The sequence below is a fragment of the Balaenoptera acutorostrata genome, chromosome 2 (genome assembly GCF_949987535.1).
Source record: "Balaenoptera acutorostrata chromosome 2, mBalAcu1.1, whole genome shotgun sequence".
Classification (NCBI taxonomy): Eukaryota; Metazoa; Chordata; class Mammalia; order Artiodactyla; family Balaenopteridae; genus Balaenoptera; species Balaenoptera acutorostrata.
In genome coordinates this window covers 136,217,325-136,241,375 of record NC_080065.1, presented here as the reverse complement: position 1 = coordinate 136,241,375, position 24,051 = coordinate 136,217,325, and the positions used below count along the sequence as shown (strand labels likewise).

Genomic DNA, 24,051 nt, shown 5'->3' with positions numbered 1-24,051 from the left:
GTTTTGAACTTATACCAGTTTTAACCAAGAGCAAATAGGGTGATATCTCGTCTCTCAACTCATGCTCCTGGGTGTGTGGTCAGGGAAGAGGAATAAAACACAAAGTGATAAGTCAAACACCTAGGTTAACCAACAGAAATTTTCTAAGAAACATATTTTAGTAAGACCAACATCCAAAAGTGTCTAGAATAGTATCAAGCAGTCTCAAAATGAAATCCAAGGAATAGACTGTCATATTGGAAACACGATTATTTGAAAAAACAAACAAACATACACCTGCTATCAAAGTAACCTATAGTACTCATTATGCATATGGGTTAAATGGCTCTCTTTTAAACTTTTGCCATATTTCATACGGAATAGTAATTGCGCATGTTTACCATGAATTATGACCATAGCCATTGCATTTTAGGCCATATCTATAAATAAAGCACCATTTCCATTCCCGTGTCCTTTAGAGCACATCTATAATCAATTCACTCCCTTCATGGACGTGCCTCAACTCTGAAGCTGAGACTGCACCCCAAGTTCTCTGCTCACACAGCACTGGCCATTTCACTATGATACAAGTTCTCTCTCATGAAAGCCCTGGGGACTCGGTGCCCTCTGGAAGAAAACAGACAAGGCAATGATCTTGCCCTCTACTCACACGTCAGGCAGACCAGCATGGTGCGCATGGATAGGTCTACCACCAGCTTCCAATGCTCAGGCACACGGGCCACGAAGAAGGGGATGATGATCTCGGCCGGGACGTAGAACTGGAGGGCGTAGGTGAAGAAGATGCCGATGGAATAGAGCAGCTTAACTGACTGGTACAGCCTGCAGAGAGAGCCGAGACACGTTCAGAGCCGGCTCTGCACGCTCATACACCAGCAATGAGAGTGCAAAACAGTCCCAAGGTGATTTGGCCATATCTATCCAACTTACAAGCACACGTGCCCTTTGGACAAGCAATTTCAGGTCTAGGGATTTATCTTGTAGATATACTTGCACATGCGCACATAAACTTACATAAAAAATATGTCACTGCGGCATTATTTAAGTCTGAAAGACTGAAAAGAGTTTAAATGTTAATCAGTGGGGAACTGGTTAAATAGATCATGGCACCCCCATATAACTGTTAAAAAGTAGGAGACAGAACTCTAGGCGCTGATATGGTACGACCTCCACGATATACGATGAAGCGAAAAAAGCATGAAGCAGAACAGTGTTGACAGTATGGTACCAACTGCCTAAAAAAGGAAAAAGAGGGAAAAACACTCCCCTTCACACACACATACATGTGACATTCGTACATACACCAAATCTTCAGGAGGAAACATAAGAAACTGGTAATACGGTTGTCTCTGAAATGGAAAATTGTAAAACTGGGGTCCTGGAGAGGCAAGTGGAAACTTAACATTTTCTGTATGCCCTTTGAACATTTGGAGTCTTTTCCACAGGCATATATCCTTTTAAAAATAAAAACAATTAAAAATACAATGTGGAGGAGCTTCAAGATGGCAGAAGAGTAAGATGCGGAGATCACCTTCCTCTCCACAAATACATCAGAAATACATCTACATGTGGAATAGCTCCTATAGAACACCTACTGAATGCTGGCAGAAGACCTCAGACCTCCCAAAAGGCAAGAAACTCCCCACGTACCTGGGTAGGACAAAAGAAAAAAGAAAAAACAGAGACAAAAGAATAGGGACGGGACCTGCACCTCTGGGAGGGAGCTGTGGAGGAGGAAAGGTTTCCACACACTAGGAAGCCCCTTTGCGGGTGGAGACTGCAGGTGGCGGAGTGGGGGAGCTTTGGAGCCGCGGAGGAGAGCGCAGCAACAGGGGTGTGGAGGGCAAAGTGGAGAGATTCCCACATGGAGGATCAGTGCCGACCAGCACTCACCAGCCCAAGAGGCTTGTCTGCTCACCCGCCGGGGCGGGCGGTGCCTGGGAGCTGAGGTTCGGGCTTCGGTCAGATCCCAGGGAGAGGACTGGGGTTGGCTTCGTGAACACAGCCTGAAGGGGTTAGTGCACCACAGCTAACCGGGAGGGAGTACAGGAAAAAGTCTGGAGCTGCTGAAGAGGCAAGAGACTTTTTCTTCCCTCTTTGTTTCCTGGTGCACGAGGAGAGGGGATTAAGAGCACTGCTTAAAGGAGCTCCAGAGACAGGCGCAAGCTGCGGCTATCAGCACAGACCCCAGAGACGGGCGTGAGACGCTAAGGCTGCTGCTGCTGCCACCAAGAAGCCTGTGTGCAAGCACAGGTCACTCTCCACACCTCCCCTCCTGGGAGCCTGTGCAGCCCGCCACTGCCAGGGTCCCGTGATCCAGGGACAACTTCCCCGGGAGAACGCACGGCGTGTCTCAGGCGGGTGCAATGTCATGCTGGCCTCTGCTGCCGCAGGCTCGCCCCGTATCCGTACCCCTCCCTCCCCCCGGCCTGAGTGAGCCAGAGCCCCCAAAGCAGCTGCTCCTTTAACCTCGTCCTGTCTGAGCAAAGAACAGACACCCTCAGGTGACCTACACGCAGAGGCGGGTCCAAATCCAAAGCTGAACCCCGGGAGCTGTGCGAACAAAGAGGAGAAAGGGAAAGGAGGGAGATTAACCAAGATGGCGGAGTAGAAGGACGTGCTCTCACTCCCTCTTGCGAGAGCACCAGAATCACAACTGGCTGCTGGACAATCATTGACAGGAAGACCCTGGACTTCACCAAGGAGGACACCCCACGTCCAAGGACAGAGGAGAAGCCACAGTGAGACGGTAGGAGGGGCGCAATCAGAGTAAAATCAAATCCCATAACTGCTGGGTGGGTGACTCACAGACTGGCGAACACTTATACCACAGAAGTCCACCCACTGGAGTGAAGGTTCTGAGCCCCACCTCAGGCTTCCCAACCTGGGGGTCCGGCAAAGGGAGGAGGAATTCCTAGAGAATCAGACTTTGAAGTCTAGTGGGAATTGATTGCAGGACTGTGACAGGACTGGGGGAAACAGAGACCCCACTCTTGGAGGGCACACACAAAGTAATGTGTGCATCGGGACCCAGGGGAAGGAGCAGTGACCCTGGGGGAGACTGAACCAGACGTACCTGCTGGTGTTGGGGGGTCTCCTGCCGAGGCAAGTGGTGGCTCTGTTTCACCGTGGGGATAAGGACACTGGCAGCAGAGGTCCTGGGAAGTTCTCCTTGGCGTGAGCCCTCCCAGAGTCTGCCATTAACCCCACCAAAGAGCACGGGTAGGCTCCAGTGTTGGGTTGCCTCAGGCAAAACAACCAACAGGGAGGGAACCCAGCCCCACCCATCAACAGTCAAGTGGATTAAGGTTTTACTGGGCTCTGATCGCCACAGCAACAGGGAGGGAACCCAGCCCCACCCATCAACAGTCAAGTGGATTAAAGTTTTACTGAGCTCTGACCGCCACAGCAACAGTCAGCTCTACCCACCACCAGAGCCTCCCATCAAGCCTCTTAGATAGCCTCAACCACCAGAGGGCAGACAACAGAAGCAAGAAAAACTACAATCCTGCAGCCTGTGGACCAAAAACCACAGTTACAGAAAGACAGAGAAGATGAAAAGGCAGAGGGCTATGTACCAGATGAAGGAACAAGAAAAAACCCCAGAAAAACAACTAAATGAAGTGGAGATAGGCAACCTTCCAGAAAAAGAATTCAGAATAATGATAGTGAAGATGATCCAGGACCTCGGAATAAGAATGGAGGCAAAGATTGAGAAGATGCAAGAAATGATTAACAAAGACCTAGAAGAATTAAAGAACAAACAAACAGAGATGACCAATACAATAACTGAAATGAAAACTACACTAGAAGGAATCAATAGCAGAATAACTGAGGCAGAAGAACGGATAAGTGACCTGGAAGACAGAATGGTGGAATTCACTGCTGCGGAACAGACTAAAGAAAAAAGAATAAAAAGAAATGAAGACAGCCAAAGAGACCTCTGGGACAACATTAAACGCAACAACATTCGCATTATAGGGGTCCCAGAAGAAGAAGAGAGAGAGAAAGGACCAGAGAAAATATTTGAAGAGATTATAGTCGAAAACTTCCCTAACATGGGAAAGGAAATAGCCACCCAAGTCCAGGAAGCGCAGAGAGTCCCATACAGAATAAACCCAAGGAGAAACACGCCGAGACACATAGTAATCAAAGTGGCAAAAATTAAAGACAAAGAAAAATTATTGAAAGCAGCAAGGGAAAAACGACAAATAACATACAAGGGAACCCCCATAAGGTTAACAGCTGATTTCTCAGCAGAAACTCTGCAAGCCAGAAGGGAGTGGCATGAAATACTTAAAGTGATGAAAGGGAAGAACCTACAACCAAGATTACTCTACCCAGCAAGGATCTCATTTAGATTTGATGGAGAAATCAAAAGCTTTACAGACAAGCAAAAGCTAAGAGAATTCAGCACCACCAAACCAGCTCTACAACAAATGCTAAAGGAACTTCTCTAAGTGGGAAACACAAGAGAAGAAAAGGACCTACAAAAACAAACCCAAAACAATTAAGAAAATGGTCATAGGAACATACATATCGATAATTACCTTAAACGTGAATGGATTAAATGCCCCAACCAAAAGACATAGACTGGCTGAATGGATACAAAAACAAGACCCATATATATGCTGTCTACAAGAGACCCACTTCAGACCTAGGGACACATACAGACTGAAAGTGAGGGGATGGAAAAAGATATTCCATGCAAATGGAAATCAAAAGAAAGCTGGAGTAGCTATACTCATATCAGATAAAATAGACTTTAAAATAAAGAATGTTACAAGAGACAAGGAAGGACACTACATAATGATCCAGGGATCAATCCAAGAAGAAGATATAACAATTATAAATATATATGCACCCAACATAGGAGCACCTCAATACATAAGGCAACTGCTAACAGCTATAAAAGAGGAAATCGACAGTAACACAATAATAGTGGGGGACTTTAACACCTCACTTATACCAATGGACAGATCATCCAAAATGAAAATAAATAAGGAAACACAAGCTTTAAATGACACAATAGACCAGATAGATTTAATTGATATATATAGGACATTCCATCCAAAAACGGCAGATTACACGTTCTTCTCAAGTGCGCATGGAACATTCTCCAGGATAGATCACATCTTGGGTCACAAATCAAGCCTCAGTAAATTTAAGAAAATTGAAATCATATCAAGCATCTTTTCTGACCACAACGCTATGAGATTAGAAATGAATTACAGGGAAAAAAACGTAAAAAAGACAAACACATGGAGGCTAAACAATACGTTACTAAATAACCAAGAGATCACTGAAGAAATCAAACAGGAAATAAAAAAATACCTAGAGACAAATGACAATGAAAACACGACGACCCAAAACCTATGGGATGCAGCAAAAGCGGTTCTAAGAGGGAAGTTTATAGCTATACAAGCCTACCTAAAGAAACAAGAAAAATCTCAAGTAAACAATCTAACCTTACACCTAAAGAAACTAGAGAAAGAAGAACAAACAAAACCCAAAGTTAGCAGAAGGAAAGAAATCATAAAGATCAGAGCAGAAATAAATGAAATAGAAACAAAGAAAACAATAGCAAAGATCAATAAAACTAAAAGTTGGTTCTTTGAGAAGATAAACAAAATTGATAAGCCATTAGCCAGACTCATCAAGAAAAAGAGGGAGAGGACTCAAATCAATAAAATCAGAAATGAAAAAGGAGAAGTTACAACAGACACCACAGAAATACAAAACATCCTAAGAGACTACTACAAGCAACTTTATGCCAATAAAATGGACAACCTGGAAGAAATGGACAAATTCTTAGAAAGGTATAACCTTCCAAGACTGAACCAGGAAGAAACAGAAAATATCAACAGACCAATCACAAGTAATGAAATTGAAACTGTGATTAAAAATCTTCCAACAAACAAAAGTCCAGGACCAGATGGCTTCACAGGTGAATTCTATCAAACATTTAGAGAAGAGCTAACACCCATCCTTCTCAAACTCTTCCAAAAAATTGCAGAGGAAGGAACTCTCCCAAACTCATTCTATGAGGCCACCATCACCCTGATACCAAAACCAGACAAAGACACTACAAAAAAAGAAAATTACAGACCAATATCACTGATGAATATAGATGCAAAAATCCTCAACAAAATACTAGCAAACAGAATCCAACAACACATTAAAAGGATCATACACCACGATCAAGTGGGATTTATCCCAGGGATGCAAGGATTCTTCAATATACGCAAATCAATCAATGTGATACACCATATTAACAAATTGAAGAATAAAAACCATATGATCATCTCAATAGATGCAGAAAAAGCTTTTGACAAAATTCAACACCCATTTATGATAAAAACTCTCCAGAAAGTGGGCATAGAGGGAACCTACCTCAACATAATAAAGGCCATATATGACAAACCCACAGCAAACATCATTCTCAATGGTGAAAAACTGAAAGCATTTCCTCTAAGATCAGGAACGAGACAAGGATGTCCACTCTCACCACTATTATTCAACATAGTTCTGGAAGTCCTAGCCACGGCAATCAGAGAAGAAAAAGAAATAAAAGGAATACAAATTGGAAAAGAAGAAGTAAAACTGTCACTGTTTGCGGATGACATGATACTATACATAGAGAATCCTAAAACTGCCACCAGAAAACTGCTAGAGCTAATTAATGAATATGGTAAAGTTGCAGGTTACAAAATTAATGCACAGAAATCTCTTGAATTCCTATACACTAATGATGAAAAATCTGAAAGAGAAATTATGGAAACACTCCCATTTACCATTGCAACAAAAAGAATAAAATACCTAGGAATAAACCTACCTAGGGAGACAAAAGACCTGTATGCAGAAAACTATAAGACACTGATGAAAGAAATTAAAGATGATACCAACAGATGGAGAGATATACCATGTTCTTGGATTGGAAGAATCAACATTGTGAAAATGAGTATACTACCCAAAGCAATCTACAGATTCAATGCAATCCCTATCAAATTACCAAGGGCATTTTTTACGGAGCTAGAACAAATCATCTTAAAATTTGTATGGAGACACAAAAGACCCCGAATAGCCAAAGCAGTCTTGAGGCAAAAAAATGGAGCTGGAGGAATCAGACTCCCTGACTTCAGACTATACTACAAAGCTACAGTAATCAAGACAATATGGTACTGGCACAAAAACAGAAACATAGATCAATGGAACAAGATAGAAAGCCCAGAGATTAACCCACGCACCTATGGTCAACTAATCTATGACAAAGGAGGCAAAGATATACAATGGAGAAAAGACAGTCTCTTCAATAAGTGGTGCTGGGAAAACTGGACAGCCACATGTAAAAGAATGAAATTAGAATACTCCCTAACACCATACACAAAAATAAACTCAAAATGGATTAGAGACCTAAATATAAGACTGGACACTATAAAACTCTTAGAGGAAAACATAGGAAGAACACTCTTTGACATAAATCACAGCAAGATCTTTTTCGATCCACCTCCTAGAGTAATGGAAATAAAAACAAAAATAAACAAGTGGGATCTAATGAAACTTCAAAGCTTTTGCACAGCAAAGGAAACCATAAACAAGACGAAAAGACAACCCTCAGAATGGGAGAAAATATTTGCAAATGAATCAACGGACAAAGGATTAATCTCCAAAATATATAAACAGCTCATTCAGCTCAATATCAAAGAAACAAACACCCCAATCCAAAAATGGGCAGAAGACCTAAATAGACATTTCTCCAAAGAAGACATACAGACGGCCACGAAGCACATGAAAAGATGCTCAACATCACTAATTATTAGAGAAATGCAAATCAAAACTACAATGAGGTATCACCTCACTCCTGTTAGAATGGGCATCATCAGAAAATCTACAAACAACAAATGCTGGAGAGGGTGTGGAGAAAAGGGAACCCTCTTGCACTGTTGGTGGGAATGTAAATTGATACAGCCACTATGGAGAACAATATGGAGGTTCCTTAAAAAACTAAAAATAGAATTACCATATGACCCAGCAATCCCACTACTGGGCATATACCCAGAGAAAACCGTAATTCAAAAAGACACGTGCACCCGAATGTTCATTGCAGCACTATTTACAATAGCCAGGTCATGGAAGCAACCTAAATGCCCATCAACAGACGAATGGATAAAGAAGTTGTGGTACATATATACGATGGAATATTATTCAGCCATAAAAAGGAACGAAATTGAGTCATTTGTTGAGAAGTGGATGGATCTAGAGACTGTCATACAGAGTGAAGTAAGTCAGAAAGAGAAAAACAAATATCGTATGTTAATGCATGTATGTGGAACGTAGAAAAATGGTACAGATGAGCCAGTTTGCAGGGCAGAAGTTGAGACACAGATGTAGAGAATGGACATATGGACACCAAGGGGGGAAAACTGCGATGAGGTGGGGATGGTGATGTGCTGAATTGGGCGATTGGGATTGACATGTATACACGGATGTGTATAAAACTGATGCCTAATAAGAACCTGCAGTATAAAAAAACAAACAAAACAACTAATACTAAACTTTCATTGGGTTATTTGTATGGAAATATGTTAATATAAATGTTTCAGACATTACATGAAATTTCTAAAAATCTTATATTTGTATTTGTATGGAAATATGTATGGAAATATGTTAATATAAATGTTTCAGACAGTACATGAAATTTCTAAAAATCTTATATTTGTATTTGTATGGAAATATGTATGGAAATATGTTAATATAAATGTTTCAGACATTACATGAAATTTCTAAAAATCTTATATTTGTATTTGTATGGAAATATGTATGGAAATATGTTAATATAAATGTTTCAGACATTACATGAAATTTCTAAAAATCTTATATTTGTATTTGTATGGAAATATGTATGGAAATATGTTAATATAAATGTTTCAGACATTACATGAAATTTCTAAAAATCTTATATTTGTATTTGTATGGAAATATGTATGGAAATATGTTAATATAAATGTTTCAGACATTACAGGAAACGTCTAAAAATCTTATATGTTCTGGTATAATGTTATAAGTAATAATCCTAGTTATTACTTTAAAATGTATATCTCAGAAATAACTAATTTTCTTGTCAACTGCATTATTATGAACTTTCATCAAATCTTTAACCATGGTCATTTTTAAGTCTTTTGTCATTTACAGACAGTTCTGGGTGTACTCTGATGATTTTGCAAATATGTTCCTATAAAAGAGTTTCATCTTCAAGAAATTCATGGAAAAGACACTGACAAGTACAGGTTTCTGGTAACTGACTGTACTGCTGAACTGAATGAATAAGCATTTTCAGAACTCTAATGAAAAACTGATGAACTCATAAAAGTGCTAACAAAAGATCAAGATGAAAAAAAAGAAATTAATTACATGGGACTGAGTGAACTGATGAGGATGAGTATAATTTTTGTGACTTTCTGTCTGAATTAAAAAAAAAAAAATCCCACAAGGACTCAGAGGAAAAGAATATACAAATCAATTTTCACTGCAAAGTAAAGGAGCTGTTACAGTGGAGGATTACTGGACTGAATGTCAATGTTATGACATAGTATAAGTGTGTTTCATGTTTGGTAATTGCAATCATTGTTGCTTTTGTTGTGGTCATCCATGTACAATGCTTGGTGTCAGTCTATCTATCTCTTGTAAAAATAAAATACAGTGTGTGTGTGTGGAAAAAAAAAAAAAAAAAAAAAAAGAAAGGGAAAGGAGCAGCGGATTAAATCTCCACAGTAAACTTGATGTACCTGCATCTGTGGAATACCTAAATAGACAATGAATCATCCCAAATTGAGGAGGTGGACTTTGGGAGCAAAGACATATTTTTTTTTCCCTTATTGTCTTTTTGTGAGTGTCTATGTGTATGCTTCTGTGTGTGATTTTGTCTGTATAGCTTTGCTTTTACCATTTGTTCTAGGGTTCTGTCCGTCCGTTTTTTTGTGTTTTTTTTCACTTTTTAAAATTTTTTTCATAATAATTATTATTTATTTTTTATTTTAATAACTTTATTTCATTTTACTTTATTTCATTTTCCCTTCTTTCTTTCTTTCTTTCTATTTTTTCTCCCTTTTATTCTGAGCCATGTGGATGAAAGGCTCTTGGTGCACCAGCCAGGCGTCACGGCTGTGCCTCTGAAGTGGGAGAGCCAACTTCAGGACACTGGTCCACAAGAGACCTCCAAGCTCCACGTAATATCAAATGGCAAAAATCTCCCAGAGATCTCCATCTCAACGCCAAGACCCAGCTTCACTCAATGACCAGCAAGCTACAGTGCTGGACACCCTATGCCAAACAACTAACAAGACAGGAACACAACCCTATCCATTAGCAGAGAGGCTGCCTAAAATCATAATAAGGTCACAGACACGCCAAAACACACCACCAGACGTGGACCTGCCCACCAGAAAGATAAGATCCAGCCTCATCCACCAGAACACAGGCACCAGTCCCCTCCACCAGGAAGCCTACACAACCCACTGAACCAACCTTAGCCATTGGGGACAGACACCAAAAACAACGGGAACTACGAACCTGCAGCCTGCAAAAAGGAGACCCAAACACAGTAAATTAAGCAAAATGAGAAGACAGAAAAACACACAGCAGATGAAGGAGCAAGGTAAAAACCCACCAGACCTAACAAATGAAGAGGAAATAGGCAGTCTACCTGAAAAAGAATTCAGAATAATGATAGTAAAGATGATCCAAAATCTTGGAAATAGAATAGAGAAAATACAAGAAACAATTAACAAGGACCTAGAAGAACTAAAGAGCAAACAAACAATGATGAACAACACAATAAATGAAATTAAAAATTCTCTACAAGGGATCAACAGCAGAATAACTAAGGCAGAAGAACGGATAAGTGACCTGGAAGATAAAATAGTGGAAATAACTACCGCAGAGCAGAATAAAGAAAAAAGAATGAAAATAATTGAGAACAGTCTCTGGGACAACATTAAACGCACCAACATTCGAATTATAGGGGTCCCAGAAGAAGAAGAGAAAAAGAAAGGGACTGAGAAAATATTTGAAGAGATTATAGTTGAAAACTTCCCTAATATGGGAAAGGAAATAGTTAATCAAGTCCAGGAAGCACAGAGAATCCCATACAGGATAAATCCATGGAGAAACACGCCAAGACACGTATTAATCGAACTATCAAAAATTAAATACAAAGAACAAATATTAAAAGCAGCAAGGGAAAAACAACAAATAACACACAAGGGAATCCCCATAAGGTTAACAGCTGATCTTTCAGCAGAAACTCTGCAAGCCAGAAGGGAGTGGCAGGACATATTTAAAGGGATGAAGGAGAAAAACCTACAACCAAGATTACTCTACCCAGCAAGGATCTCATTCAGATTTGATGGAGAAATTAAAACTTTTATAGACAAGCAAAAGCTAAGAGAATTCAGCACCACCAAACCAGCTTTACAACAAATGCTAAAGGAACTTCTCTAGGCAGGAAACACAAGAGAAGGAAAAGACCTACAATAACAAACCCAAAACAATTAAGAAAATGGGAATAGGGACATACATATCGATAATTACCTCAAATGTAAATGGATAAAATGCTCCAACCAAAAGACATAGACTGGCTGAATGGATACAAAAACAAGACCCGTGTATATGCTGTCTACAAGAGACCCACTTCAGACCTAGGGACACATACAGACTGAAAGTGAGGGGATGGAAAAAGATATCCCATGCAAATGGAAATCAAAAGAAAGCTGGAGTAGCAATTCTCATATCAGACAAAATGGACTTTAAAATAAAGACTACTACAAGAGACCAAGGACACTACATCATGATCAAGGGATCGATCCAAGAAGAAGATATAACAATTGTAAATATTTATGCACCCAACATAGGAGCACCTCAATACATAAGGCAAATACTAACAGCCATAAAAGGGGAAATCGACAGTAACACAATCATAGTAGGGGACTTTAACACCCCACTTTCACCAATGGACAGATCATCCAAAATGAAAATAAATAAGGAAATACAAGCTTTAAATGATACATTAAACAAGATGGACTTAATTGATATTTATAGGACATTCCATCCAAAAACAACAGAATACACATTCTTCTCAAGTGCTCATGGAACATTCTCCAGGATAGATCATATCTTGGGTCACAAATCAAGCCTTGGTAAATTTAAGAAAATTGAAATTGTATCAAGTATCTTTTCCGACCACAACGCTATGAGACTAGATATCAATTACAGGAAAAGATCTGTAAAAAATACAAGCACATGGAGGCTACACAATACACTACTTAATAACGAAGAGATCACTGAAGAAATAAAAGAGGAAATCAAAAAATACCTAGAAACAAATGACAATGAAAACATGATGATCCGAAACTTATGGGATGCAGCAAAAGCAGTTCTAAGAGGGAAGTTTATAGCAATAAAATCCTACCTTAAGAAACAAGAAACATCTCAAATAAACAACCTAACCTTACACCTAAAGCAATTAGAGAAAGAAGAACAAAAAACCCCCAAAGTTAGCAGAAGGAAAGAAATCATAAAGATCAGATCAGAAATAAATGAAAAAGAAGTGAAGGAAACAATAGCAAAGATCAATAAAACTAAAAGCTGGTTCTTTAAGAAGATAAACAAATTTGATAAACCATTAGCCAGACTCATCAAGAAAAAAAGGGAGAAGACTCAAATCAAAAGAATTAGAAATGAAAAAGGAGAAGTAACAACTGACACTGCAGAAATACAAAGGATTATGAGAGATTATTACAAGCAACTCTATGCCAATAAAATGGACAACCTGGAAGAAATGGACAGATTCTTAGAAATGCACAACCTGCCGAGACTGAACCAGGAAGAAATAGAAAATATGAACAGACCAATCACAAGCACTGAAATTGAGACTGTGATTAAAAATCTTCCAACAAACAAAAGCCCAGGACCAGATGGCTTCACAGGCATATTCTACTGAACATTTAGAGAAGAGCTAACACCTATACTTCTCAAATTCTTCCAAAATATAGTAGAGGGAGGAACACTCCCAAACTCATTCTATGAGGCCACCATCACCCTGATACCAAAACCAGACAAAGATGTCACAAAGAAAGAAAACTACAGGCCAATATCACTGATGAACATAGATGCAAAAATCCTCAACAAAATACTAGCAAACAGAATCCAACAGCACATTAAAAGGATTATACACCATGATCAAGTGGGGTTTATCCCAGGAATGCAAGGATTCTTCAATATATGCAAATCAATCAACGTGATACACCATATTAACAAATTGAAGGAGAAAAACCATATGATCATCTCAATAGATGCAGAGAAAGCTTTTGATAAAATTCAACACCCATTTATGATAAAAGCCCTGCAGAAAGTAGGCATAGAGGGAACTTTCCTCAACATAATAAAGGCCATCTATGACAAACCCACAGCCAACATTGTCCTCAATGGTGAAAAACTGAAACCATTTCCACTAAGATCAGGAACAAGACAAAGTTGCCCACTCTCACCACTATTATTCAACATACTTTTGGAATTTTTAGCCACGGCAATCAGAGAAGAAAAAGAAATAAAGGGAACCCAAATCGGAAAAGAAGAAGTAAAGCTGTCACTGTTTGCAGATGACATGATACTATACATAGAGAATCCTAAAGATGCTACCAGAAAACTACTAGAGCTAATCAATGAATTTGGTAAAGTAGCAGGATACAAAATTAATGCACAGAAATCTCTAGCATTCCTATACACTAATGATGAAAAATCTGGAAGTGAAATTAAGAAAACACTCCCATTTACCAGTGCAACAAAAAGAATAAAATATCTAGGAATAAACCTACCTATGGAGACAAAAGACCTGTATGCAGAAAATTATAGGACACTGATGAAAGAAATTAAAGATGATACAAATAGATGGAGAGATATACCATGTTCTTGGATTGGAAGAATCAACATTGTGAAAATGACTCTACTACCCAAAGCAATCTACAGATTCAATGCAATCCCTATCAAACTACCAGTGGCATTTTTCACAGAACTAGAACAAAAAATTTCACGATTTGTATGGAAACGCAAAAGACCCCGAATAGCCAAAGCAATCTTGAGAAAGAAAAACGGAGATGGAGGAATCAGGCTCCCTGACTTCAGATTATACTACAAAGCTACAGTAATCAAGAAAGTATGGTACTGGCACAAAAACAGAAATATAGATCAATGGAACAGGATAGAAAGCCCAGAGATAAACCCACGCACATATGGTCACCTTATCTTTGATAAAGGAGGCAAGAATATACAGTGGAGAAAAGACAGCCTCTTCAATAAGTGGTGCTGCGAAAACTGGACAGCTACATGTAAAAGGATGAAATTAGAACACTCCCTAACACCATACACAAAAATAAACTCAAAATGGATTAAAGACCTTAATGTAAGGCCAGACACTATCAAACTCTTAGAGGAAAACATAGGCAGAACACTCTATGACATAAATCACAGCAAGATCCTTTTTGACCCACCTCCTAGAGAAATGGAAATAATAACAAAAATAAACAAATGGGACCTAATGAAACTTAAAAGCTTTTGCACAGCAAAGGAAACCATAAGCAAGACCAAAAGACAGCCCTCAGAATGGGAGAAAATATTTGCAAATGAAGCAACTGACAAAGGATTAATCTCCAAAATTTACAAGCAGCTCATGCAGCTCAAAATCAAAAAAACAAACAACCCAATCCAAAAATGGGCAGAAGACCTAAATAGACATTTCTCCAAAGAAGATATACAGATTGCCAACAAACACATGAAAGGATGCTCAACATCATTAATCATTAGAGAAATGCAAATCAAAACTACAATGAGGTATTATCTCACACCGGTCAGAATGGCCATCATCAAAAAATCTACAAACAATAAATGCTGGAGAGGGTGTGGAGAAAAGGGAACACTCTTGCACTGTTGGTGGGAATGTAAATTGATACAGCCACTATGGAGAACAGTATGGAGGTTCCTTAAAAAACTAAAAATAGAACTACCGTATGACCCAGCAATCCCACTACTGGGCATATACCCTGAGAAAACCATAATTCAAAAAGAGTCATGTACCAAAATGTTCATTGCAGCTCTATTTACAATAGCCAGGACAGGGAAGCAACCTAAGGGGCAAGACGGGAATAAAGACACAGACCTACTAGAGAATGGAATTGAGGATATGGGGAGGGGGAAGGGTAAGCTGTGACAAAGTGAGAGAGTGGCATGGACATATATACATTACCAAACGTAAAATAGATAGCTAGTGGGAAGCAGCCGCGTAGCACAGGGAGATCAGCTCGGTGCTTTGTGACCACCTAGAGGGGTGGGATAGGGAGGGTGGGAGGGAGGGAGAGGCAAGAGGGAAGAGATATGGGAACATATGTATATGTATAACTGATTCACCTTGTTATAAAGCAGAAACTAACACACCATTGTAAAGCAATTACATTCCAATAAAGATGTTATAAAAATAAATAAATAAAAATAAATTAAAAAAAATACAATGTAACTCCAACAAGCCTATTTATATCCTTCCCATCCAACTCAGTGCTCCCTAGAATCAGACAGTGACCACACAGGGCAAGAGGCAGGAGCAAAATCCATCTTTCCATTCCACTAGGGTTACTATCCTACTACTGCTTCATGGGTAGCTTCTCAGGGAGACTGCTAACTCACCATGGGACATCTCTATCTTATCCCAGGCCTAGGACTGTGCAGAGGAGAAGAAAGTCCTGATCAATAAGTATTCACAGATCTGACTTGATCATTAAAGGGAAGGACACTGCCCCTAAGCAAAGCTCCACTTCAAATAAGATCCTCATGCATTATGAAGCGAGAAACACGGACCTCCCTCCCTTGGAAATCTATTTAAAAGTGGTGATTATATTGTGCATGATACATACTGAATTCCTCTGTGGTCGAAATTAATACCTAGAAGATGTTCTAATGCTATGAGCAGAACACCCTGGGAGAAACTGAGATTGACAAAACGTCTTACTTGCTCCAAGAAGAGATGATAAAAATCCTTGGGGAAGAAACCAGCTAGTGGCTCTATAATTAAACTCAGTGCAGCACCAAAGCCTTCTGGAGTGCTGGGAAGTCTAGAATCAGGATAGTCACCTGCTGGGATGGCCAAATAAATCACACCCGAATGGAGGCAGAAAGATTAGGGGAGGTGGGTTTGAAACATCAGAGGAAAGAAGACAGATGCTCAGCTATGGCTTCAGATTATGTGGGTTGCTTCCGCGGCTCCTGATCCATTTATCTTCACTTATGCGAGCTACCACCCGACTCTTCTCTCTTGAAAGGGCAGGAACATTTGGAAATTTAAAAGCAGGCGTCAGAGGGAAAGAGAAGGACTTTCAGAAAACAAAAGCCCATTTCAGGGCTACCACTTGGCTGGCCATACAACAAACCTAGTTCCCAGAGCCCTGCTGATTAGGGTGTCCTGTGAGAAACACTGATACTCCTGAAAAAATGTTTTTCTCAGTTTTCTCAATCTGTCCTTGTACAATGCATCACTGATCAGAGCTCTAAAACCAGACTGGCCTGAAAGGTTATTCTGATCCCTAGGGCATTCGACAAGCTTCTCAGAATCTGCTCACGGCTGCTCTCTGCAATGAAATTGTAATCTTCCGAAAAGAACTGCTGCTTAAGACACACCCTGTGACATCTACCTTCTTAGGAAGCATTTCAGTATGTCTCAGTGCTTCTCTACAATACAGCAACCATGACTTAGGGAAAATGAGATACAGAAGGGTTCCCTAGCATCCCAGGCCCACGGTGAGAGGCTCCAGCTGCACCTGCACATGGAGCAGGTGACAGCCATGGGACAGGCACAGCAGAAGCTGGGAACCAAGCAGGTTTGCCCTCCTCTTTCTCTGTCTATTTAGAATGGTTCAAGGTCAATGGACTGGATGCTTGACCCTTCTGGGCTCAGATCTCCGGGGAGAAGTGGCACCATCAGTCAGGGGATCAACCAATCCACGCAGCATCCATTTCCATCAGAATGACTCACCCAAAGCATAAAGCTCTTGCAGCATCCTACTTCTCCATAGTGCCAGCACAGTATTAGAAAGCTCACACACATCTTTTGATCTTCATGACAATCCCGGCAAAAATGACTATTCTTATTTCCCAGAAAGGGGAACTGAGGCAGTGAGAAGCTGTGATCTGTCCAAGGCCATAGAGCTGGGACACGGCAGATCACCTCTATCCTCTGTGCCCCACTGGCTTCCTGGTAACCTCTCCTCATTTATAAATGCCTCACAGTCTCAGCGCTTAGTCCTCCTTTTCATTCAAAAACTTTTCACTGGGTTTTGATCGTACGCCAGGCATTGTGCCAGGGGCTTGGGGCAAAATGAAGAACTGGACAGTTGCTGCCCTCAGAGCTTACAATGTAGGGAGATCACAGTACAGGTAAATGGACAACTACAACACAATGGGAGAAGAATTAGGACAGGATCCTCACGGGACTCCAGGGCAGCAGTGAGGAGGGCCACTGACCTAGACATGAAGTGTCTGTGGCTGAGACATCAGAGAAGTTTCTCAAACAGAGTGACGCCCAGGCTGAGTCCTCCTCACTGAGAAGGAATAAGGTAGGGGTGGGGCTAGAGCCTGAGTAGCCCTGACTGTACCTGAAGGTTTCCTCTTTATCATAAGAACTAAAGGAAGCCTTTGAACCTTCTCAGTGGGGAAGTGCATGACTGGACTACGGGTTAGATGGCTCACACGGGTAACAGGAAGAGAACAGATATGGAGAGAGAGTCAGACCCAGGCAGGGAAACCAGCCAAAAGGCTTAGTGGGCAGCCAAGGAGGGATGGTGCTAGGCTGGGGGCTGGTGGCAAGGGAGAGCTAAAGTGAAGTGGGCTGGGGCTTCCCTGGTGGCGCAGTGGTTAAGAATCCGCCTGCCAGTGCAGGGGACACGGGTTCGAGCCCAGGTCTGGGAAGATCCCACATGCCGTGGAGCAACTAAGCCCGTGTGCCACGACTACTGAGCCTGTGCTCTGGAGCCCGCGTGCCACAACTAAGGAAGCCCATGTGCCTAGAGCCCGTGCTCTGCAGCAAGAGAAGCCACTGCAATGAGAAGCCGGCGCACCGCAACGAAGAGTAGCCCCCGCTCGCCGCACCTAGAGAAAGCCTGCCCGCAGCAACGAAGACCCAATGCAGACAAAAATAAATAAATAAAACAAATAAAATTTTTTTAAAAAGTGAAGTGGGCTGATTTAAGAGATAGGGAGGAGGAAAAATACACATTCTGACCCTCATTCATTTTTTAAAAAACCCGGTGCTCCCAGGGTTCCATCTTCCCCCACATACCAACAGTTGGGCAGGTTGAGGGTTATGCTCCCTTGGATCTTAGCTCCAAATTGCAGGTATCCCAGACTCCCCAGGCTGATGTAGAGGACAGTGACGATAGCCATTCCCCCATAGAGGATGAACGAAAACTTCCGGGGATCCTTCATTTTGTTTTCAAGGGGCAGAACCTAGGAGAGTAGTGAGAGAAGAGAAAGCATAGAATAAAGCAACATTAATGGCCAATGACAACAACAAAGTAATAGTCTCAGAAAAAAGTAACTTCTCTATCCCCAAATTCCCCCAAAGCACATCTGTCCTTGACTAGACAGACAAATGCAAGCTGTTCCTCATTAGTTACGCTTGCCGAGCTGGAGGAGCTCTGGAGCCTGCTGTCTAAGCAGGAAGTCCCAGGAGGTAAGGGCGGGCAGGTCCCGAAGCCAGGACTCCTGACACAGGCTGGCTCTTTGCCTCCGGCTACAAGATCCCTGTGGGCTGGGAGTGCTGTTTGCCCCTCGAATGCAGGTGGCATGGCACCCAGCAGGCCCTCTCGCATCATGCCCACCCAGCGCAACAAGGAAGAGACACGGGTGGTGGCCCAAGCCAGCTGTACCTCACCTGAAATCACAGCTCTGCTAACCTGTCCCAAGAATGCAAAATGCAGGTCAGGGAAAACTGCCACTCCAGTTCCCAGAAACTGTTTCCTTACCTCAAAAGGGGTGGGCACTAGCAGTGACAAGTGAAATCTCCAAGTTAGAGAAACCGAGAGGACCCTGGAGATTGAGGATCGTGGAGATGTATAACAAAACCCAGTTTCCAGACTCCTATGTCAAACCACTGATACTCATGGCCTTCTCCCTCACAGCAGAGGACTTTTTTTTTTTTTAATTAAATTTATTTATTTTATTTTTGGCTGCGTTGGGTCCTTGCCGCTGCACGCGGGCTCTCCCCAGACGCGGCGCGCGGGCCTCTCATTGTGGTGGCCTCCCCCATTGTGGAGTACGGGCTCCAGGTGCATAGGCTGCAATGGTTGTGGCAAGCAGGCTCAGTAGCTGTGGCTCACGGGCTCTAGAGCGCAGGCTCAGTAGTTGTGGCGCCCAGGCCTAGTTGCTCCACAGCATGTGGGATCCTCCCGAACCAGGGCTCAAACCTGTGTCCCCTGCATTGGTAGGCGGACTCCCAACCACTGCACCACCAGGGAAGCCCAGGACTTTCTTTAACATTAGCCAAAGCCAAGGAAAGGCCCCCCTTTTTTTTTTTTAGTACTTATAATTTTTATTATGAAAATTTTCTTTTAAAAAATTTTATTGAAGTATAGTTGACTTACAATGTTGTGTTTAATTTCTGCTGCACAGCAAAGTAACTCAGTCATACATATATATATTCTTTTTCATATTCTTTTCCATTATGATTTATCACAGGATATTGAATACAGTTCCCTGTGCTATACAGTAGGACCTTGTTGTTTATCCATCCTATATGTAATAGCTTGCATTTGCTAATCCCAAACTCTCAATCCTTCCCTACCTCCACCCCCTTGGCAACCACAAGTCTGTTCTATTTGTGAGTCTGTTCTTGTTTTGTAGATATGTTTGTTTGGGTCGTATTTTAGATTGTACATATAAGTGATATCAGACGATACTTGTCTTTCTCTTTCTGACTTACTTCATTTAGTATGATAATCTCTAGTTGAAACCACATTGCTGCAAATGGCATTATTTCATTCTTTTCAATAGCTGAGTAATATTCCATTGTGTGTGTGTGTGTGTGTGTGTGTGTGTGTATGCCACATCTTTATTCATTCATCTGTCAGTGGACATTTAGGTTGCTTCCACGTCTTGGCTATTGTGAATAGTGCTGCTATGAACATAGGGGTGCGTGTATCTTTTCAAATTATAGTTTTGTCTGGGTAGATGCCCAGGAGTGGAATTGCTGGATCACATAGCAACTCTATTTTTAGGTTTCTGTTTCAATAAATTTATTTTTATTTATTATTTATTTATTTATTTAGGCTGTGCTGGGTCTTCGTTGCGGCGTGTGGGCTTCTCTAGGTGTGGCGCACCAGCTCTAGAGTGTGCAGGCTCAGTAGTTGCGGCGTGTGGGCTTAGTTGCGGTGTGTGGGATGTTAGTTCCCTGACCAGGGATCGAACCCGCGTTGGGAGCGAGGCGTCTTAACCGCTGGACTACCAGGGAAGTCCCTGTTTTTAGTTTTTTGAGGAACCTCCATACTGTTAGGAATGGCCCTTAATGAAGGCTCGTTCGTATAGGGACAGGGAAAATAGCAAGTGTGACTGTGACAACCTTCATGATCTGCTGTCAACTGCCCCTGGCTGGTCTGACTCCCGAAACGTGACTCAGGGCAACATCAAACTGCCCCACCCCGTCCCCGACTGTCTTTGATCTTGTCATTATGCTCATTTTCCTTGAGGGCCTGCGGCCACCAGGCAGAGCAGGTCTGAGCCAGACACACCCGGCGATGGCAGACACTGCGAGCCTGCTGCAGGCCTGGGGCTCTGGGGTGCATCACTGCTCTGCATCTCCAACTGGCCCTCAGCAACCCCCCCCCCCCCCGCGACTGGCTCAAGGGGCTCAAGCTTCAGTTGATCCATATCCAATGAGAAACAGTTTCTAAGCTTTCCTTCGGTTTCTTTCTATGGAGAGTCTCAGGAGCCAGAGGGCAGGGTGCCCGTCTCCTCCAGCCCGGCCAGCCCAGGCCAATGGTGCAGAAACGGAGAGAGCACGGGAAACCCCAGTGAGTCCAGAGCTCTTACCGGTCATGCCCAACAGCCCTCAGATCCAAACTAACAGTCAAAACAGCAGTGTCGGGCTTCCCTGGTGGCGCAGTGGTTGAGAATCTGCCTGCTAATGCAGGGGACACGGGTTCGAGCCCTGGTCTGGGAAGATCCCACATGCCACGGAGCAGCTGGGCCCGTGAGCCACAATTGCTGAGCCTGCGCGTCTGGAGCCTGTGCCCCGCGACGGGAGGGGCCGCGATAGAGAAAGGCCCGCGCACCGCGATGAAGAGCGGTCCCCGCACCGCGATGAAGAGTGGCCCCCGCTTGCCGCAACTGGAGAAAGCCCTCGCACGAACCGAAGACCCAACACAGCCAAAAATAATAAATAAATAAATAAATAAATAAGAAAATCCTTTAAAAAAAAAAAAAAAAAAAAAACATCAGTGTCTCTATTGTAAGAAGAGAAAACATGGACACATCTTGAAGTAACAGATAATGACAATTACAGAATCACTCCGTATCCAAGCCTCAGCTAATGAAATGAAGGAAAGAACAATTTCTGCCCTGTGCTGTTAGGGAAAACTGACAAATGCAGTACAACGTTCCTTAAGAACCCGGGCAACTTTCCACACTCACTCAGCCTCTTCTTTCCAGCCCCGAGTGCTCAGGACCTCTTTCTGCTGCTATAATACAGGCCCCTTCAGGCCTCTGCCCCAGCAGCAGGGAAACCTTATATGTCTGTGAATCAAGATGAGACATTCTGGGGCTTCCCTGGTGGCGCAGGGGTTAAGAATCTGCCTGCCAATGCAGGGGACATGGGTTCGAGCCCTGGTCTGGGAAGATCCCACACGCCACAGAGCAACTAAGCCCATGAGCCACAACTACTGAAGCCCACGCACCTAGAGCCCGTGCTCCACTAGAGAAGTCACTGCAACGAGAAGCCCATGCACCGCAACGAAGAATAGCCCCTGCTTGCCGCAACTAGAGAAAGCCCGCACACAGCAACGAAGACCCAACGCAAAAATAAAATAAATAATTTACTTTAAAAAATTAAAAAAAAAAAAAAAAGATGAGACATTCTTCTTGGGCAATGAGAAGCCCCAAGAGCAAGCACAGGGAAAGGTTCAAAACCTCAGGACAATCACGTACACACAATCACTCAAAAAGCCTTCCCCATGTTGTTAGAGCCTCACATTCCATGGACACCACCAGGGCAATTCCTTAAATTGTGACAAAAAATGTCCAGCTTCTAGGTTTTCTTAAAAGTGTATAAGGTGACAGGACAATCAAATGGGGACAAAAAGATATTCCATGAAAGAAGTGTCTTCCCATTTCCTAAGCCCTAGGCCAGCAGAGCTAATAACTTTCTTCAGAGAAGAATTCTGGACCTTTATTATGAAAAACACAAATAAAAACCAAAATAGGTACACCTGAGTGACCGATTCCTCCCTTTAGGAGAAGAATTTGGTGAAATCACAGCACCAACACGGGGAAGCTGAGCTAGGAGTAAAGGCTACTCATTTATACAAGGAAAATACAGCTCAACAGTGTTCCAGGGCAGAGAATTCATTCATATGTTTACTGACTTAACAATAAAATCAATAGTATTATTAACGAAAATAAAAAGTACTTAATGCTCACCATATGTCAGGGACCATACAAAGCACTTTACACATATCTCATTTAATCCTAACAACTACTAAACATTAAGCCCACTTTTCAGAAGCAAACAATGAAGGCTCTGAGAAGGCGAGTTCTTGCACAAGGTCACACAGCTACTCTCTGGCAGAGCCGGGACTCACCCCAAGTCAGTCTGAATCTAGACCCTGTGTTCAGAATTGCCCTGCACTGCTGCTTACTGCACACACAGGAGGTGAGTGTGCAACAGAGAGGGATTGAAGGGAAACATTCTCAAATTACATACAACTTACTTCCAAAAGCTGGAGCTGGGAAACTTCAGTGGAGTCTCTGAAACACTGTTCATTAACTGGCCAATAAGACTCAGAAGATAATTTCTAATAGCATTTCCTCAGCATTCCTTAAAGCAGACCTCAAGGACACTGAGGGCACCAGAGAATCACAGTGCAACTCTTACCATCCCGATGCCTTCAAATGCAAAAACGGCCGTGCCAAAGAACAGAGGGTAGGTCTGCCAGGATGCCACCAAGGGGAGTAAACTGGGGTCTGGGATATCCTGAAAGAGAGAAAATAAAACAGAGCAAAGGCTATATAGACATTCATGATTTCAACCCCAGCATCAGACAGGTCAAAACTTTCCTAAGTCCAAGATCCTCTGAAGGGAGAAAGTCTAACATTTGACAGATGATTTGGGGTCATTTATAGCCTTTCTTTTTTTTTTTTTCCATCAAGCTGAGAAAACCCTACTTGCTTTGGGGAAAGACTAGCCCAAAGTACCATTAAAAACTCAAATGTTGGGACTTCCCTGGTGGCGCAGTGGTTAAGAATCCGCCTGCCGGGGCTTCCCTGGTGGCGCAGTGGTTGAGAGTCTGCCTGCCAATGCAGGGGACACGGGTTCGAGCCCTGGTCTGGGAAGATCCCATGTGCCGCGGAGCAACTGGGCCCGTGAGCCACAATTACGGAGCCTGCGCGTCTGGAGCCTGTGCTCCGCAACAAGAGAGGCCGCGATAGTGAGAGGCCCGCGCACCGCGATGAAGAGTGGCCCCCACTTGCCGCAACTAGAGAAAGCCCTCGCACAGAAACGAAGACCCAACACAGCCGTAAATAAATAAACAAATAAATAAATAAGTCATTTAAAAAAAAAAAAAAAGAATCCGCCTGCCAACGCAGCGGACATGGGTTTAATCCCTGGTCCGGGAAGATCTCACGTGCCACGAGCAACTAAGCCCGTGCACCACAACTACTGAGCCTGCCCTCTAGAGCCCACGCTCTAGAGCCCACGAGCCATACTACTGAAGCCCGCGTGCCACAACTACTGAAGCCCGTGCGCCT

At 42.4% G+C, this 24,051-nt stretch overlaps 1 protein-coding gene across 10 annotated transcripts in view; it reads right to left on the bottom strand.

The window, feature by feature from the left end:
- The window catches only part of SLC36A1 (solute carrier family 36 member 1), a 296,571-nt gene that overhangs the window by 240,069 nt on the left and 32,451 nt on the right, over window positions 1-24,051 (bottom strand). For 9 of the 10 annotated variants that reach the window (XM_007188614.2, XM_057539733.1, XM_057539736.1 and 6 more), the window contains exons 8-10: window positions 23,177-23,275; window positions 18,371-18,537; window positions 650-819 (exon numbers count right to left, since the gene is read on the bottom strand). In XM_007188614.2, the coding sequence (XP_007188676.1) occupies window positions 650-819; window positions 18,371-18,537; window positions 23,177-23,275 (436 nt within the window). The remainder of the gene's footprint in view (window positions 1-649; window positions 820-18,370; window positions 18,538-23,176; window positions 23,276-24,051) is intronic. The other variant, XM_057539734.1, reaches the window with a different exon arrangement.